Genomic DNA, 18,073 nt, shown 5'->3' on the forward strand with positions numbered 1-18,073 from the left:
AACACATCATTCCATACAGTCTTTCAGACACTGATGTGTCCACGCCTAGTGGAAGCTAATAAACATTATCTTTTTTCAATCAGTGTCTCATCACGGTCCCATTGACAATAGGCATGTGGACAAACAGATGGCACTTAACCTCGGCCACTACACCCCCTTTCCAGGCAATGCTGCTGGGGCTCCCCAGATCGCCTTTCCCAGACACCGCCATACATGGACTCACCCTCGCTGTTAGTCACTATGAGGGCCCTCGGTAGTCATGAGTTCACACTCCCTCTCCATGTGCACATCACTCTTTATGCCACGCCTCTCACAACTGCACTCCCACAGCCACAGCCCCTTTCTGTCCTACATCATAGTCATCTCCTCAGTCTCTTTGTTACTCAGCATACATGCCCATAAAATGCATGGTAGTTTCAAACCGGATCAAGTAGTATCCCAGACTCTGACTTCCCCAATGACAGAAGCAGCTTTGAGTCCTACTATGAAGGTCCCTCTCCCTGTAGAGGTCACTCTACAGACACATGCACCCTTCCTCTTTGCTGAGGGTCCCCATTCATCTTTTCATGGGAACCTAATGCTGATGGGCTTTCTTGAGGATTATCTCATTTAACAGCCCCAAAACCAAACAGTATGGAGGGACTACTATTCTATTTTTCAAAGGAGGGATCTATCTCTCAGAGAGGGCAAGGGACTTCCACAAGGCTGCTCAGCTGTTACAATGCTGAGCTGGGGTGGGTTAGGTTACACTGCACTGGACCCACTCACCTTGTTCCCTTCTGTTCTTCTCCAGCAGAAATTGCCCAGGACTCGGGCCAGGACGCCCAGACACCTCACCTGACAGACTGTCTGTGGAGCCTGGGACCACCAAGTAACCCCACCCGACATCGCCACCTGAGGCTCTCCACATCATCATTGTCACCTTAGACCATCCTGCCCCCCACCACTATTAGCAATAATTCATCCCCATGAAGGGAGGAAGCCTGAATATGGCTTCTGGGTGCCCCCTTCATTCTGTGCCCCCATACTAAGCTGTCACCCAATTATCAGTGTCACTATTACAGTGTGAGGCCCTGAAGGACTGAGAGTAGCCACTGAGACCCTCACATATCAATGCCTGTAGCTCTTGCAGGAGACCTTAGTGCTTACAGCTCTTCCTCACCATTGTTGGTAAATTGCAAATTGTTCAAACAATGGCTGCTAACCTGCTAGAAATTTTCCATCTGTCCTGTAAAGCCCATAAACCTTCCCCCTTCCTCTTCCAACCAGACTGAGGCTTCTCGGCCCTGGGGGCAAGCATTTCTGTGTAAAGACTTCTAGGCTCCAGCTGGTTTCCCCCCACCACCTGTCAGTCTTCAAACCTGTGTGAGCCTCCAGGCTGTACCAATGCGTGCACCCAGTTTTCTGTTCTGACTCCCACCAGTGCATCATCAAATATGCAGAGATGGGATAGGCTGTTTTCTCCAAGACAGACTATCTCCACACCCATCCCCCTCATCACACTCGGTCCTTGGGGACTGTGCCATTCTGTGTGTTGTTTGGGCATGTGTGTCATAGGGACCTATGACATACCTGTCTCATGAGTGTCTGTATTTGTGCATTTGTGTTGCCAGGCTGTGGTGAGGTCTGGACGGGTCTCCAGCGCAGGAGCTTCCGTCCCCATGGAGTTGCAGGTATGTCATCATCCTGGCACGTGGGTGTTCACCAAGTTCTCCAAACTCATTTGGAGTTTGAGATCTAACTTATTTGATCATTAAATCAATCTCTACCTCCTTTCCACTTTGTGGAGGATAGGGCTGAAAGTTCCAAACTTCTACTCATGATTTGGTCTTTCTGGCGACCAGTCCCCATCCTGAGGCTATCCTGGATTTGCTTCATTGTAATGAAAGACATTCCTATCACCCAGGAAATTCCAAATGACTTAGGGGTTCTGTATCAGGAACCAGGGTCAAAGGCCAAGTATTAGAACAAAGGATGTTTCTAGTGCTCTCATCACTTAAGAAATTACAAGGGTTTTAGGAGCTCTGTGCCTAGAACTAGGGACAGAGACGAACATATATATTTTCTATTATTTCACAATCCGCCTCACAGAGGTCTTTCCAAACAAAAGCTTTTCCATGTACCAAGAGGTATGTGCAAGAATATTCACAATAGCACACACCTGGAGACAGCCCAGGAAAGAGGACAGATAAATGGGCTTCTGCACACAGTGAAGTGTTATCTGCAGTCCCATAGTCCTCTGTACTATGGATGCGGTGAGAAAAATGTGACAATTTACCTCCCCCCCCCACACACAGAATAGCCCCTTCCATGATTCAAGCCATTTCCACATGGTACCTTCTAGTTTCTCAATGTAATTGAGCCCTAATTTCCTAGTGGAAACCAGCTCACAAATGTATTCCAAGTAACCAGCATAAATGCTTTTGCCTCAGCTGTGCACACAATCTTTTCATTTCCTCCAAACTACGCTTTCACACTAGTTCTGCAAATAAACTCCTCATCCCCCCATACCTGCCATCTCTAGAAGAAATTAATTGAAAGCTTTTGAACTTTTTTGGTATTTATTTATCAATAGAATAGCATTCTGACACTTTCAGTCACCAATCATATTAGGTACAGTTTAGCTATTAATATTTCCAGTGAATTACAGAAAAATATCATTTGAATATAAAGGTTTTCTTTTATAGGCTAAGGCCTATTTCTGGGTTTCTGCCTCTGCTCTCCACCTTTTTAAGTGCATGTGGCCCAGTAAAGATAAAGTGTGCGGACAGAGGAGAGGGGAGCAGGAAGGAAAGCATCACTTGTCCACCAGGAGCTACTATTTGTGTTCTGGGGTTGAACATTCCTGGATTTTAAGTAATAAGCACCAACATTACACATCTGTTCAACAGATATTCATTGCTTATTTGAAATTTGTCAGCCACTTTTCTAGGCACCCGAGATACTCTAGAGAACAAACTACGAAATTCCTCCTTAAACTTACATTTTAGTGAAGACAATAAATGGAAAATATAATCAGGAAATTATATGTTCTAAACAGGGAAGTACTATGGAAATATACATACTTACAGACACATTCACATATCATTCCATTGGGGCTGCACCCGAGGAAGCTTCTGGTGTGGAAGAGACACCTCTGAAGGCACTTTTCTGGTGATTCCTCAGGTGGCGGTGGTAGGTAGATGACTGGCGGTAGCTTCTATGGCAGAGGGAACATTCATAGGGCTTCTCTCCCGTGTGGATTCTCTCATGGGCCAGAAGGTTGGTTTTGTGGCTGAAGGATTTTTCACACGTGCTGCACGTGAAAGGCTTCTCTTCTGCGTGAATCTTCTGATGCACGTGCAGGTCTGATGCTTGGAAGAAGCCTCTGTTACACTCAGCACAAGTAAATGTCCTCTCGTTGTTGTGTCTTCTCTGATGGGCTTTTAGCTGAGAGAAATACCTAAAGATCTTGGGACACTTTTCACATCTGTATGAGTTTTGGGCTTCACGGCATCTTTCTTGGTGTCCCCCACGTGTGGAGTTCCCTTCAGTTCTCTGGTGGGTAGGAACAGGCTCAGGGCTGACCTGGATTGACTGAGAGAGAAACCCTGGTCCCCCCTCCATAAGGACATCTTGATACGAGGGTCCTTTCAGGGACCCTTCCTGGGACCCGGACATGCCTAGACCTGCTTTTCTGGAGCTGAGCGGATTCTTCAAAGAAACACTGTCCTCTTCCGGCCTGGGACAGTCCTCTTCCCGGATAATGAGCAGGGAAGGTATTTCATTGCCTTGACTAGTAATGCTGTCATTTATGTGATAAATGTTGTCACCGTTTTCTTTATCTCCTGTGGGGGATGAAGTGACTCAGTGAAGTTGTACCCAAGGAGTCACATACACAACATCCCTCTGGCACCTCGGCTTACCCCCACTCACCTTGTCCTGTTTCCAGGGAAGTATCTTGGGGAGTCCAGGAGGGCGTCTCCATATCTGTTCCTGTTGGGGATCCTACTGACAGCTGTTTTGTTAGATGGACAATTACTTCTTTTAAGGGCATATTCTCAGAAAAGAGGGCTTCCTGTCCCTGCATGTGGACATGGACCTGTAAACAAAGCCTGATCACTATTGTATATGGATCTGTTGAGTGACAGAAGCCTCTGTGGAAGACCTGCTCTTGTGAGGCTTTCCCAAGATCCCTCTACTGTATGCTACCACACCCACTATTCTGCCCTTATCCCTGCTGACCTTAAAGTTCATGGTAATTTCTAATTAGTGTGTCACTCTCAATGAGAAAACACTAATACTAAGGCCTTTTGAGGGAAGAACGAGCTTGTGTTAAGGCATTTCTCCCCATTCTGGAGGTTTCTGCTCCATTGTCAATTTCTTAGTGAGCCCTCCTAGCATCTCACTAAAATCAATTAATATGTTGGCTCTTATATGTCCTACTGAATAGATGCCTTTAAAACATTTGCTTTCGTTTTGCTTAGCCTGGTAAAGAGTCTCTTCGGTAAGAACTAATAAGTAAGTGGGTCTACAATAACCCTTCTTTCTCTACTTCCAAGCAACTCCAACAGGCTGTACTTAATTCTTACACACCTCTGACCCTCACCCCAGGAGTTAAAACCCTCTACTCACTAATCCGGGTGGCTTCATGCTCTCGTCAGTCAGATCTTCCATGAATTTCTCTAGGTTTCTGCCACTTGCATTCCATTTCTCTTTCAACATGGACCTGTCACTGCAGTGGCCATTGATCATAAACTGTTCCAGGACCAAACAAGAAATAATTTCATCCTTGCTGTGTTTTTCTGGTTGCAGCCAAGAGTGAAATAACTTATAGAGATTTTGCAGTTCCTGCCTTGCACATGAGTTATTACTGTTTTGTAATAAACTGAGCTGTGTCCTCAGGAACTCATAGGTCTCCTCCTCTTCCTGAACGGCTGGTCCTTGACTGGGTTTATGCTCTAGGTTTTCTGACCCAGGATCATTCCTAGATGGTTCTCCCTGAAATGAGATTCTGAGATCTGAAGCCATTCTTAACAGGAATTCTCAGAGACATTCAACTTTAGATATTCAATTCCTACTGATTTGTTTCTCTGGACGTCTATTTCACCAGCTCATAAATACCTAAAGAGTGCAAGCTAGAAATAGAAGAGATATATAATTAATTACAGCACTGGCATAATTTAAAAAATTCAGTTTCAGATAAGTTCATGGATGAATTCTACTAGACATTTGAGAAAGAATGCTAATCTTACACAAACTCTCCCACAGCATAAAAAAGTGGGAATGCTCCCCTTTTAGTTAATGAGTTCAGCAACTCCCTGATACCAAAAGTTTACAAGTACATTAAAGAAAGGTACACTACAGGTTGGGATCTCTCACAAATGGTAGGTGTAGAAATGGAAAGCAAAACATTTGCAAATCAAATCCAGTGACATATAAAGAGAATAATAAATCACAAAACAAGTGGGGTTTACTTTCTTTTTTTAAGTATTTTTTTTAAATTTACTTATTTGAGAGAAAGAGAGCACAAGCACAGTGAGTGGCAGTGGGAGAGGGAGAAGCAGGCTCCCTGGGAGCCCGATGGGGGCTTGATCCAGGACCCTGGGATCATGACCTGAGTGGAAGGCAGATGCTTAGCCAACTGAGCCATCCAGGTGCCCCAACTGGGGATTACTTTCAAAATGAAAAGTTGGGTTAAAATTAAAAAGTCAATTACCACATAAATAGAGTTTAGAAAAACACAGTATAATCATCTCCTTGGGTACATTAAAACTGCTTAATGAAAGTGAGTGCTCATTACCAAAAGACATTTAGTAAACTAGGGATAAAGAGAACTTTCTTGATGTCATAAAGTATACAAAATACAGCAAACTTATCCTTAAATGTTTTCTTCTTAAAATTGAGAGATGGATGGCCACTGCCAATTCTATGCAACATTGGACTACTCTTTAATCAGTAAAAAAAGCAAGAATATATATCAAATATCATTATTTATACATGTTCTGATTTTGTTTCTAAGAAAGTATCAAACATTCTACTAATATTAGACAAGGTGAATTTTTGCAAGATGTCTGATACAAGACAAATTTACCCAAATCAGCTGGATTGTATTATGATACTAGCAGCTGAAAATTAAATTTAAAAAATATTCAGTTGTATACCTTGCCATTAACATCAAATATCTAAGAAAAAAATCCAATGAAAATGTGCAAGCCCTCTACAGAAATACACAATATTATAAATATTATATGTATAAAAGATAGCCATGTTCGTGGATTGCAAGACTCAATTCCAATTGGAAAACGTCAATTATCCCTAAGTTGCTGTATAAATTCAATGCTATGCCATTGGAAATCCAGCAAGTGGTTTGTGTGTGCGTGTGTGAGAACATTGACAGCTGATTCTAAAATTACATAGACACAAACAGGCTAAGAATAGCCAAGACAGTTCTGAAGAATAATAATATTTCAGGATTTACATAATCACAAAACAAAACTGATTATGGGACTATATTCATTAAGACTGTGATCATGGGGGTGCCTGGGTGGCACAGCGGTTGGGCATCTGCCTTTGGCTCAGGGCGTGATCCCGGCGTTTTGGGATCGAGCCCCACATCAGGCTCCTCTGCTATGAGCCTGCTTCTTCCTCTCCCACTCCCCCTGCTTGTGTTCCCTTTCTCTCTGTCGAATAAATAAATAAAATCTTTAAAAAAAAAAGACTGTGATCATGACACAAGGATAGACAAATAAGGCAACAGAACAGAATGTTATGCTGATACAGATCGTTATCTGTACTGTCACTTGCTCTCTGTAGAACTCGACACTGAAGTGCATGTGCTGACAGGAAAGCTTTTTTTTTTTTCCTTCAAAAAATAGTGCTAGGTCAACTGAATATTCATAAAGGGGAAAATTCATTCTGACCCCCATCCTACCCTATTTACAAAAATTAGTTCTAGAAGCGTTTTAAAAATCTCGAAAATGTAAAATAAAGCTAGAAGACCTGGAAGACCTGGAAGAATATATTTAAGAACTTGTAGTAGAAAGAGATATCTTTTATGCAACACAGAAAGAACTCAGAAGTAAGTTCCTTTTCCAAGGAAAAGACTGACATATTGAACTACATTAAAATGAGAAGTAGTGTTCATCAAGTAATTTATTCATTTAAAAAATGCAGCAGAGTAGAGGAAAAGATATTTTCAATACATATGCAAAACACAGAATGTTTGCAAAAACTCCTTCAAATCAATGAAACAGAAAACTGACTTATAGAAAAATGGTCAAAAGTACTTGTCAAAAGCAGGTATCTTACAATAAAACTACCATAACATGCTATGAACTACCTGCCACAATGACAAAAATCAAATAGACTGAGTGTCAGCACAGATTGGAACACCTACAACTCTGTCACTACTGGTGAGTACTCACTGTGGAAATGTTTTGACTGGCATCTACTAAACCTGTATTTATGTATTCAGGATGTGACTCATCAGTATTACTCCAGGGCACTTATTCAACAGAAAAATGTACTCATGTATATCAAAGACATATATGAGTGTTTATAACATAATTCATAATATTCTCATGTCGTAAACAGTCTAAGGGTCCAACAAGAGATGGAATAGATTATCATTAACTCTTAGAGTCATATTGGATAGCAATGAATGTGAATGAACTGCTTCCTGCAACATGGAATAACCATAAATCATAATATTGAATGAAATGGTGCAGAAAACAAAAAATACATTTTGTTTACTCCCATTTATGTTATTTCAAAAGCATACAGATATTATCAGTATTATTTAGGATCTTGGGTACTTTGGGAAACAATAGTAGATACTGGGGTATGTACACATATGGAGGGTTCCAGAATGAAATAGAATTCCTGGGATGCTGTACTTCCAGTTTCAGCTGGCAATATTTCACCTCTTTTTTTTTTTAATTTTTTTTAAAGATTTTATTTTTATTTATGTGACAGGGAGACAGCCAGCGAGAGAGGGAACACAAGCAGGGGGAGTGGGAGAGGAAGAAGCAGGCTCCCAGCGGAGGAGCCCGATGTGGGGCTCGATCCCAGAACACCGGGATCACGCCCCGAGCCAAAGGCAGACGCCCAACGACTGCGACACCCACCTCTTGATCTTGGAGGTGGTTATGCATTAAGTGTTTCTCTATAAAAATCCACCAAGCTATCTACTTTCACATTTTCATTTTCTGTATGAGTATTACACTTCAATAAAAATGTCCAATTTTAAATAGCAAATGGAGTCTAAAATTATTATTGGACATATAATTGAATGAGGGCAATGATCTGGTACAAATATGTTCCACCAGTTATTGTAAGAAAACAAACTATTAGAAAAAGTTGAGAATAAAGTGAATGAGATAGAAGAGACAAATGGGAATCCATACAAATGATCTCAGTCTGTGTCAAAACGCCTCCTACCTCAGACACCCTACCCATTGACCCCCTCCCTAGCCATGCCCACTGTGTCAGTCCAATGATACATTCCTTAGGAAACTTTCCCTTCACTGTTTTTTTTTCCTATCAACAATCACCCTTCCTTGTGAAAAACATTTGTCCTTGCTTCACTGCTTTTATCAAAGTTACAATTTTATGTTGATTCATTTCTAATCCCTGTTCTCTTCCACCTGAGTGTAGGATCCAGTAGAGATGAAATTGAGTTTGCATTGCTCAATATTGATTTCTGACTGCACATCACGTTACCTGGGCTACTGTAGGCACACCACTGGGATGTTGAACGAATGACAGATTTAATTTTACTTCTATATTATTGATCTATTTTAGTGTCCTTCCCCCATTTTGTATATAGTTAACATTTCGAAGATTTGTTTTTTGTCTTTTTTTGTTTTTGTTTTTTGTAAAGCAAAATTCAGGGGCTCCTGGATGGCTCAGTTGGTTAAGGATCTGCCTTTGGCTTAGGTCATGATCCCGGAGTCCTGGAATTGAGCCGAGTTCAGCAAGGAGTCTGTCCCTCCCCGCCATTCATGCTTTCTCTCTCTCAAATAAATAAATAAATAAATAAATAAAATCTTTATTTAAAAAAGCAAATTTCATGCCACGAAAATCAGAAAAAAATGTGAGTGGTAGGATTAATACATGGGCACAAAAGGCCTAATTAATTTCTGTTAGTCGATGTCATTTCATGCTTGGTGTCAAGCTCTGATCGGACTAGCCACCCTGATCCCATCAGTTAATGAAGCAGTGATGGATTCTGGAAAAAACCCTGTAGTAGAAAGTTGAACACATTCTTGCCTTTTCCTAATCCATTTATCACAAATCTTCTAGTCAACCTTTCTAAAATCCTCAGCTGCTCAGTTTACACTCCACTTTACTCCCTTAATGCCTCTCTCTAGCCCTCAAGGAAAATACCAAGTCCTTCCTGGTCTTAGCAGGCCTTGCCAGGGCCATCTCACCCCCTCCAGCCCCACCTTAGGTGTTGTGGCTGGTTCTTTATATTCAGGTACATCAGCCTCCCTCCCTCTCTCTCCTTTCTTCTGTAGAATCCATGCCCTCTTCTTTGTCTGGGCCTCCGTGCAAGATCTCTTTCTGGATTACCCCAGGCACACATCCTCACACTTGTAGACATGCACTCAGTCCCACGCAGACACAGCTGTGGAGCATTATTATGGCTAAGACCCTGGAATTAAAAACCTGTCTGCCATGTTAAAAGTTCTCATCACAGGGGCCCCTGGGTGGCTCAGTCAGTGAAGCATGTCTTCAGCTCAGGTTGTGATCTCAGGGTCCTAGTATTGGCCCGAGTCAGGCTCCCTGCTCAGCAGGGAACCTGCTTCTCCCTCTGCCCCTCCCCCTGTTCATGCTCTCACCCTCTCGTGCTCATTCTCTCTCAAATAAATAAATAAAATCTTAAAAGAAGAAAGTTCTCATCACAAGAAAAAAATTGAAACTATGTAAGATGATGGATGTTAACTAGACTTGCTGTAGTGATCATTTTGCAATATATACAAATATCAAATCATATGTTGTACACCTCTAACATAATGTTATACGTCAATTATATCTCAAAACAAAATAAAACAAAGACCAGGCTGCTGGGCTTCTTAATCTGGAGTCTGGCATTTACGAGCTATGTGACCTCAGGCACATTATCTTGTCTATGTCACGGTGGCTCTGATCTCTGATGACACCCAGCACCCAGAGTTGCGATGGGAGCTAAAAGAGCTAATACATATGAAGCCTATTGGAGCATTTGCTGGCACACAGTAAGCACTCAGTAAAGTCTGCTAAATACCTGACACCTCACCTTTAAATTTCAGCTCCTTCCCACTCATCCCAATCTGCTGTGGGCCAATATGTTCAAAAGATGTAATAGAAGTGAATTACTAGAAACATAAAATTCACAAGATAACACAGCCATATGAAAAGACTTTCACAAGGAGAAGTCTCCTGCAATCAGGCCAGGTTTTATTTTATTGTTTTAAAGCTTTTTAAAAAAAGATTTTACTTATTTATTTGACAGAGAGAGAGGGAGCACAAGCAGGGGGAACGGCAGGCAGAGGGAGAGGGAGAGGGAGGGGGAGAAGCAGGAGTCCCGCTGAGCAAGGAGCCCAACTCAGGGCTCAATCCCAGAACCCTGGGATCATGACCTGAGCCCAAAGCAGACGCTTAAGCGACTGAGCCATCCAGGTGCCCCCAGGCCAGGTTTTACAGAAAAGTTGACATAATAGATCATCCCCCACACTTGAGGGACCCCCATAACTTTGCACTTAGGACTTTTCTCCCCAGAGCTATGCCTGCATACACATGCATGCACACTCACACACACAAAATCAGAAATTTTCCTTTCATTCTGGAAACTCACCTCAGGAAGATTGAACTTCAAAGGAGGCAATCCTGGGCTGAAAGCTGAGCTGCTATGTGACTCACTCTCCTAGTTGGATTCATCTGACAGGCCTTCCTAAGGCTCCTCCCTTTTATAGGGTGTGGGGTCAATGATGCATTTACAGACGTGATTGGATAAAAATGCTCACTGATTAAATCCCTGATGGAATCTTCATCTGGCTCCAGCTCCACCTCTCCAATATGTTATTACATAACAACCTGGAGTGGCGCCGGGGTATCCCAGTTGGTTAAGTGTCTGACTTTGGCTCAGGTCATGATCTCAGGGTCCTGGGATGGAGCCCCTGCCTACCTCAGGCCTGTGCCCCACCCCCCGGCCCAAGCTAGGACCCCCGTGCTCAGTGGGGAGTCTCTTTGTCCCTCTGCCCCTCCCCCTGCTCCTGCTTTCTCTCTCAAATAAGTAAATAAATGAATAATCTTTAAAAACCCCAAAACATCCCTGGGGCTGGGGCAATTGATCACAATCAAACACACTAATATTTCTTTTTTTTAATTTTTGATTTTTTATTTAAATTCAATTAGTTAACATATGATGTCATATTAGTTTCTCAGATAGAGGTCTCTATTCTGTTCCATTGATCTATGTGTCTATTTTTGTGCCAGTACCGCGCTGTCTTGGTGATCACAGCTTTGTAGTACAGCTTGAAATCAGACAGCGTGATACCCCCAGCTTTGGTTTTCTTTTTCAACATTCCCTTGGCTATTTGGGGTCTCTTCTGGTTCCATACAAATTTTAGGATTATTTGCTCCAGCTCTATGAAAAAAGTTGACGATATTTTGAAAGGGATTGCATTGAATATACAGATTGCTCTAGGTAGCATAGACATTTCAACAATATTTGTTCTTCCAATCCATGAGCACGGAATGTTTTCCCATCTCTTTGTGTCTTCCTCAATTTCTTTCATGAGTGTTCTATAGTTTTCTGAGTACAGATCCTTTGCCTCTTTGGTTACGTTTATTCCTAGGTATCTTATGGTTTTGGGTGCATTTGTAAATGGGATCAACTCCTTAATTTCTCTTTCTTCTGTTTCATTGTTAGTGTATAAAAATGCAACTAATTTCTGTCTGTTGATTTTATATCCCGTCATTTTGCTAGATTCCTGTATGAATTCTAGCAATTTTGGGCTGGAGTCTTTTGGGTTTTCCACATAGAGTATCATGTCATCTGCAAAGAGTGAGAGTTTGACTTCTTCTTTGCCAACTCAGATGCCTTTTATTTCTTTTTGTTGTCTGATTGCTGAGGCTAGGACTTCTAGTACTATTTTGAACAGCAGTGGTGAGTGGGGACATCCCTGCCGTGTTCCTGACCTTAGGAACCTAAGGCAAAACTGAGAGCTTTTCCCCATTGAGAATGATATTCACTGTGGGCTCTTCGTATATGGCTTTTATGATATTGAGGTATGTTCCCTCTATCCCTAAACTGTGATGAGTTTTAATCAAGAAAGGGTCCTTGCTGTATTTTGTCAAATGCTTTTTCTGCGTGTATTGAGAGGACCATATGGTTCTCATCCTTTCTTTTATTAATGTAGTGTATCACATTGATTGATTGATTTGCAGTTGTTGAACCACCCTTGCAGCCCAGGAATAAATCCCAACTTGGTTGTGGAGAATAACCCTTTTAATGTACTGTTGGATCCTATTGGCTAGTATTTTGGTGAGAATTTTTGCATCAATGTTCATTAGGGATATTGGTCTGTAATTCTCCTTTTTGATAGGGTTTTTGTCTGGTTTGGGGTTCAAGGTAATCCTGGCCTCATAGAAAGAGTTTGGAAGTTTTCTTTCCATTCCTGTTTTTTTGAAACAGCTTCAGAAGAGTAGGCGTTAAATCTTGAAATTTTGGTAGAATTCCCCTGGGAAGCCATCCAGCCCTGGACTCTTGTTTATTGGGAGATTTTTTATTATACTGCTTCAATTTCCTTGCTGGTTATGGGTCTGTTCAGTTTTCTATTTCTTCCTGTTTCAGCTTTGGTAGTTTATACATCTCTAGGAATGCATCGTTCCTTCCAGATTGCCTAATTTGTTGGCATATAGCTGCTCATAATATGTTTTTATAATTGTTTGTATTTCTTTGGTGTTGGTTGTGATCTCTCCTCTTTCATTCATGATTTTATTTATTTGGGTCTTTTCTCTTTTCCTTTTGATAAGTCTGGCTAGGGGTTTATCAATCTTATTAATTCTTTCAAAGAACCACATCCTAGTTTCATTGATCTGTGCTACTGTTCTTTTGGTTTCTATTTCATTGATTTCTGCTCTAATCTTTATTCTCTTCTCCTGTTGGGGTTGGCTTTATATGCTGTTCTTTCTCCAGCTCCTTTAGGTGTAAGATTAGGTTGTGTATTGAGACCTTTTCTGTTTCTTGAGAAAGGCTTGTATTGCTATATACTTCCCTCTTAGGACTGCCTTTTCTTCATCCCAAAGATTTTGAACAGTTATGTTTCCATTTTCATTTGTTTCCATGAATTTTTAGAATTCTTTAATTTCTTGGCTGACCCATTCATTCTTTAGTAGGATGCTCTTTAACCTCCATGTATTTGAGTTCTTTCCAAATTTCCTCTTGTGACTGAGTTCAAGTTTCAAAGCATTGTGGTCTGAAAATATGCAGGGAATGATCCCTATATTTTGGTACCAGTGGAGACTTGATTTGTGACCCAGTATGTGATCTATTCTGGAGAATGTTCCATGTGCACTGAAGAAGAATGTGTATTCTGTTGCTTTAGGATGGAATGCTCTATGTCTGTGAAGTCCATCTGGCCCAGTGTGTCATTCAAAGCCATTGTTTCCCTGTTGATCTTCAGCTTAGATGATTTGTCCACTGCAGTGAGTGGGGTATTAAAAGTCCCCTACTATTATTGTATTGTTATCAATGTGTTTCTTTAATTTTGTTATGAATTAGTTTATATAATTGGCTTCTCCCATGTTAGGGGCATAAATATTTACAATAGTTAGATCTTCCTGTTGGATAGACACTTTAATTATGATATAGTGTCCTTCCTCATCTTTTATAATAGTCTTTGGTTTAAAATCTAATTTATCTGATAGAAGGATTGCTACTCCAGCTTTCTTTTGATGTCCATTAGCATGATAAATCACAGTTTATCTTCCCATATATTACCTCGGATTCACTTCTCTGCACCTCCTACCTTGCAGAAAGTGGTCACTTTCCTATTTGTAGAGTTGCAGCTATTCTTTCCTTAGATCTCCGGTTGAGTTCCCAAGTGTTCAGAATGATTTGATAGCCATCTAGCTGAATTCTGGGGACCAGACAAAACTAAAGTCTCCTACTCCTCTGCCATATGGACTATCCTCTCTAAACACACTAATATTTCTTTTTTGAAAAAAATTTAAAAGAACTTTTTAAAATTTATTTATTTGAGAGAGAGAGAGAGCGAGAGCATGAACCAGGGGGAGGAGCAGGAGAAGTAGACTTTCCCTCCCAAGCAGAGAGCCTGATGTGGGGCTCAATCCCAGGACCCTGGGATCATGACCTGAGCTGAAGGCAGACACAACTTACTGAGCCATGCAGCTGTCCTATTTCTGTAGTGATATGTAGCAACACTCACACTGAGTGGGAGTACAAAGATTAACATTAGTCTCATATAAATTGTGGCCAAGTTTTGTCTTAAGTGAATCTCACACAAACTTGCTAATACTTTCTAATTTTCTGAGATTTGTGGATGGCAAGTTTGGCAGAGAACAAGGTTACTGTTCTCTCTTCCTGTGTCAGTCCCAGGCTGGTGAGTCAGAGGGTGATCTGACCCACCAGAGGAGGGTACCTGGACCTGCAGGAGGGGTTCCTAGTCCAGAAAAAAGACCACAGAGGCTGAGACTAAGATCATTTCAATGGGAAGGGAGAGACGGGTTCTTATTTTATGTTGAGAAAGTGCATGATGTCTGAAACTCATCTGTCAGAGATGGAGGAGTTACAATGGTGAGAGATCCCTGGTTTGAAATGTGGCTGGAAGGGGCGCCCTGTACTCACTGGGAAGAAGTGGCAGGAATAGATTTTGGGAAACTCAACATTTCTGTTTCCTGACTCTTTGTAGTGGAAATGACCACCGAGTACAAGATGAGGGAGAGTTGGGGAAGCAGAAGGAATGGCTTTTTTGAGGGAAGGGACCTATGGGGCAATCCAAACATCATCTATCTGTCCTTTACTTTCCAGTCATATCCAGAATCAAGCCACTTTCACCTTCAACTGTGCAGCCCCCACCATGCCTCACTGGTGGGGTCGGCTCCTTTCCGGCCTCCTCTCCTCCTGCCAGTTTTCTATCCTCAAAGCAGCTGTCACAAGGACTCTGTATAACCATCTGATCATATCCCTCCTCTGCAGAAGCTCCCCAATGGCTTCCAGAGTCACTCTGCCAGAGTGCGAAGCACCTTTGCCGAAGGACCTCCCTATTCTCCAAAATGTCACAGACTCACAGTTTCACAAAATGCAATAAAAATGAATTAACAGAAATGCAAAGCCAACAAGAAAATAAAGGCATACAAAGTGCAAGGGCTTTTATGTCACCAGATTCAACAGAGATAAAAAATCTGTAACTTGGGGCGCCTGGGTGGCACAGCGGTTAAGCGTCTGCCTTCAGCTCAGGGCGTGATCCCGGCGTTCTGGGATCGAGCCCCACATCAGGCTCCTCTGCTATGAGCCTGCTTCTTTCTCTCCCACTCCCCCTGCTTGTGTTCCCTCTCTAGCTGGCTGTCTCTATCTCTGTCAAATAAATAAAAAATCTTAAAAAAAAAGTCTGTAACTTGTTCCGAGTTTTTACACTTACTCTTTGCTTAGGTAATTTCTTCTCCAAAGACAGGAGCAAGTGTGGAGAATGGCAGTGCCCTCGGACCACACCCTGAGTGTCACAGACACAGTGTGAAACCAGCTTCCTGACAGTGGCCTGGAGACCCTGTTGGTCTGGTTTCAGTGGCCTGTCTGCCTCAGTGGCCCCCTCTGCCACAGCCTCACAGGCTCCCACAGTTCCCATCAGCAGCCTCACTCCCACCTTGGGTCTTTATTCCCCCTTGCCTTTGCTCCTGGGAAAGGGACCCACAGCGCTCCTCAACTTCTCTCCAGGACTGCACTAGATGTGTTTCCTCATATCTCAGCACCCCACTCCCACCAAGCAGTCTTTAGTCATCCTCTTTGCTTTATTTTTCTCCAGAGAAATGATCTTCATCAGACAAACTATATTATTCTCACTTGTCTTGTTTATTATCTGTCACTCCCCATAGAATTTAACCAACTCACAGACAGAATTATTTTTTTCTATACTGTATCTGGAGTGGTTTATATAGAGCTGGGCACTTGGAAGTTCTCATTAATTATGTGTCCATTTGAAATAAATATTCCAGATGTGAGAGGGTGTGGCCTAAACAGAAATGGCAGCTGCAGGGAGGGCAACATCAGATGAACCACAGAAGGATGTATAGAGCAGAAATGTCAAGATGGCTTTGGGATCCAGATAAACAAATCTTAAAAAATAATCAAGGAGATGGAGAAAGACAAAAGCCATAGAAAGAAGATATGCTAAAAAATTAAGAAAAATTGGCAATAGAAAATGTTTATAAAGACAGGACTGGGTAGAAGAAATAGAATGAAATATTTAAAGAATTAGTGAGTCACATGATCAGAATGAAGATTAAGTCTGTCGGCAAAGGATACAAGAATGAAGTAGAAAGCATAAAAGAGCTAAAGTTGTGATCCAACTTGTGGGAAGGGAAATTCTTCTGCTTTATGCTTCTGAAACAGTGGCTAGTACGTAATGCTACTAAACATCATTGTGGAATAGATAAAGAAATGAAAGTAGAGTTACCAAGATCTGGATGTAAGTATTTCCAAAATGAAGGGGAAAGTATGTGATGACCCAGCAGAAGACATATGGGTAGGAGATTCAATGGCTTAAGTTGGGCATGCACACGAGATCCTGAATTTGCTGGACTCTGAGGCATGTGAGAGGAGGTGGCAGAAGAAGTTCAGGGATGAGGCAGGAAGACACACACTATGGGTGACTCGGGACAAGAAGGATGCACAGGTGACCATTGTTGTGGGCACCATGACAATGTGACCAGAGGGTATATGTATAGAAGCTGGTAGGAATGGCAAAGAGAGGCCAGAATTTCCTCACTGGGAAATGGTGCAGCTCATTTAAAGTGAAGCAGATGGGGGCACCTGGGTGGCTCAGTCATTAAGCGCCTGCCTTCGGCTCAGGGGCTGATCCCAGGGTCCTGGGATCGAGCCCCACATTGGGCTCCATCCACCGCTGGGAGCCTGCTTCTTCCTCTCCCACTCCCCCTGCTTGTGTTCCCTCTCTCACTGGCTGTCTCTATCTATCTCTGTCAAATTAATAAATAAATAAATTCTTAAAAAAAATAAAAATGAAGTGGAGCAGATGCGGTAGGGTCTGGGACAGGACAGGTGGGGAAGGGAGATTGATACGTTGGTGGAGGAGATCATAGTGTGAATTGAAAAGCTCTCTCCCATCTCCCAGTGGCCCTCAATCTTTCTCCATTTAGTATAGCTCAGAGGAGAGGAACAAATTTTTTATTCCTTCACTGCAGGCTGGCCCAGCAGAGTTGGGCACCCAGGGCTACGTCCCAGGCTTCCTGTGGTTTTGTTAGTTGCTAACATCCCCTCTCAGTAGGAAGTCTTCTGATCTCTCTACGACAGTTGTTGATAAAGATGATGCACACATCCATACTAATTATAATGCTTTTGATATTGATGGGCTTTTCCTTGTACCAGTAGTTCATTGCTTTATATTCATGAGGAGTATTCCATTTATAAATATAATTTCTTACCATTCATCTGTGGACAGATGTTTGTTTTTGTTATCTAGTGTCTGGCTTTGAGAATAAATTTGATGGGAATATGCAAATACAGGTTTTCATTTCTTTTGTGGTCATGAAGAAGTTTGCATCAAATAATAAGTGGATTATTAACTTTGTTAACTGCCAGTGTTTTCCAAATGTACTGTTATTATTTTGCATTCCCACCAGCAATGTCTGAGAGTTCTGGTTTTTTTAATACCTTCAACTTTCAATGTTTTGTCAGGCTTTTAATGTTTCCCACTGAAATGAGTATGTGAAGTGGTATATCATTGTTTTCATTTGTATTTCCTTAAATATTAATAATGCTGAGTTTATTTTCATATGCTTATTTACCATTCATATATCATCTTCAGTGAAATATGTTAAAATATTTTGCCTAATATTTAGTAATGTTGTT

The 18,073-nt window shown here is 41.7% G+C and overlaps 1 protein-coding gene and 1 long non-coding RNA gene across 2 annotated transcripts in view; one reads left to right on the forward strand and one right to left on the reverse strand.

Moving 5' to 3' along the window:
* The window catches only part of LOC117795279, an 8,237-nt gene extending 250 nt beyond the window's left edge, over positions 1-7,987 (forward strand). Inside the window, exons 2-4 of the long non-coding RNA XR_004619208.1 lie at positions 794-871; positions 1,614-1,673; positions 7,957-7,987. This is a non-coding gene — a long non-coding RNA (uncharacterized LOC117795279). The remainder of the gene's footprint in view (positions 1-793; positions 872-1,613; positions 1,674-7,956) is intronic.
* On the reverse strand, positions 2,587-5,025 carry ZSCAN4 (zinc finger and SCAN domain containing 4). Its single transcript, XM_034639342.1, has 3 exons — positions 4,615-5,025; positions 3,916-4,081; positions 2,587-3,827 (listed from the first exon to the last, which is right to left on the reverse strand). Exons 1-3 carry the CDS (start codon positions 5,008-5,010, stop codon positions 3,085-3,087), a joined length of 1,305 nt encoding a protein of 434 aa, XP_034495233.1. The 5' UTR covers positions 5,011-5,025; the 3' UTR covers positions 2,587-3,084.
* Positions 7,988-18,073: the final 10,086 nt, after the last annotated feature.

Source organism: Ailuropoda melanoleuca, chromosome 12 (genome assembly GCF_002007445.2).
Source record: "Ailuropoda melanoleuca isolate Jingjing chromosome 12, ASM200744v2, whole genome shotgun sequence".
NCBI classification, from domain to species: domain Eukaryota; kingdom Metazoa; phylum Chordata; class Mammalia; order Carnivora; family Ursidae; genus Ailuropoda; species Ailuropoda melanoleuca.

Excerpts from the sequence above, each read along its gene's own strand:
- ZSCAN4 (XM_034639342.1), bottom strand. The coding sequence starts at position 5,010 with ATGGCTTCAGATCTCAGAATCTCATTTCAGGGAGAACCATCTAGGAAT. Across the intron at positions 4,082-4,614 it reads GCATGAAGCCACCCGGATTA|GTCCATGTCCACATGCAGGG; the intron begins GTGAGTAGAGGG and ends CTTTGTTTACAG. Across the intron at positions 3,828-3,915 it reads TTCCCTGGAAACAGGACAAG|GAGATAAAGAAAACGGTGAC; the intron begins GTGAGTGGGGGT and ends CATCCCCCACAG.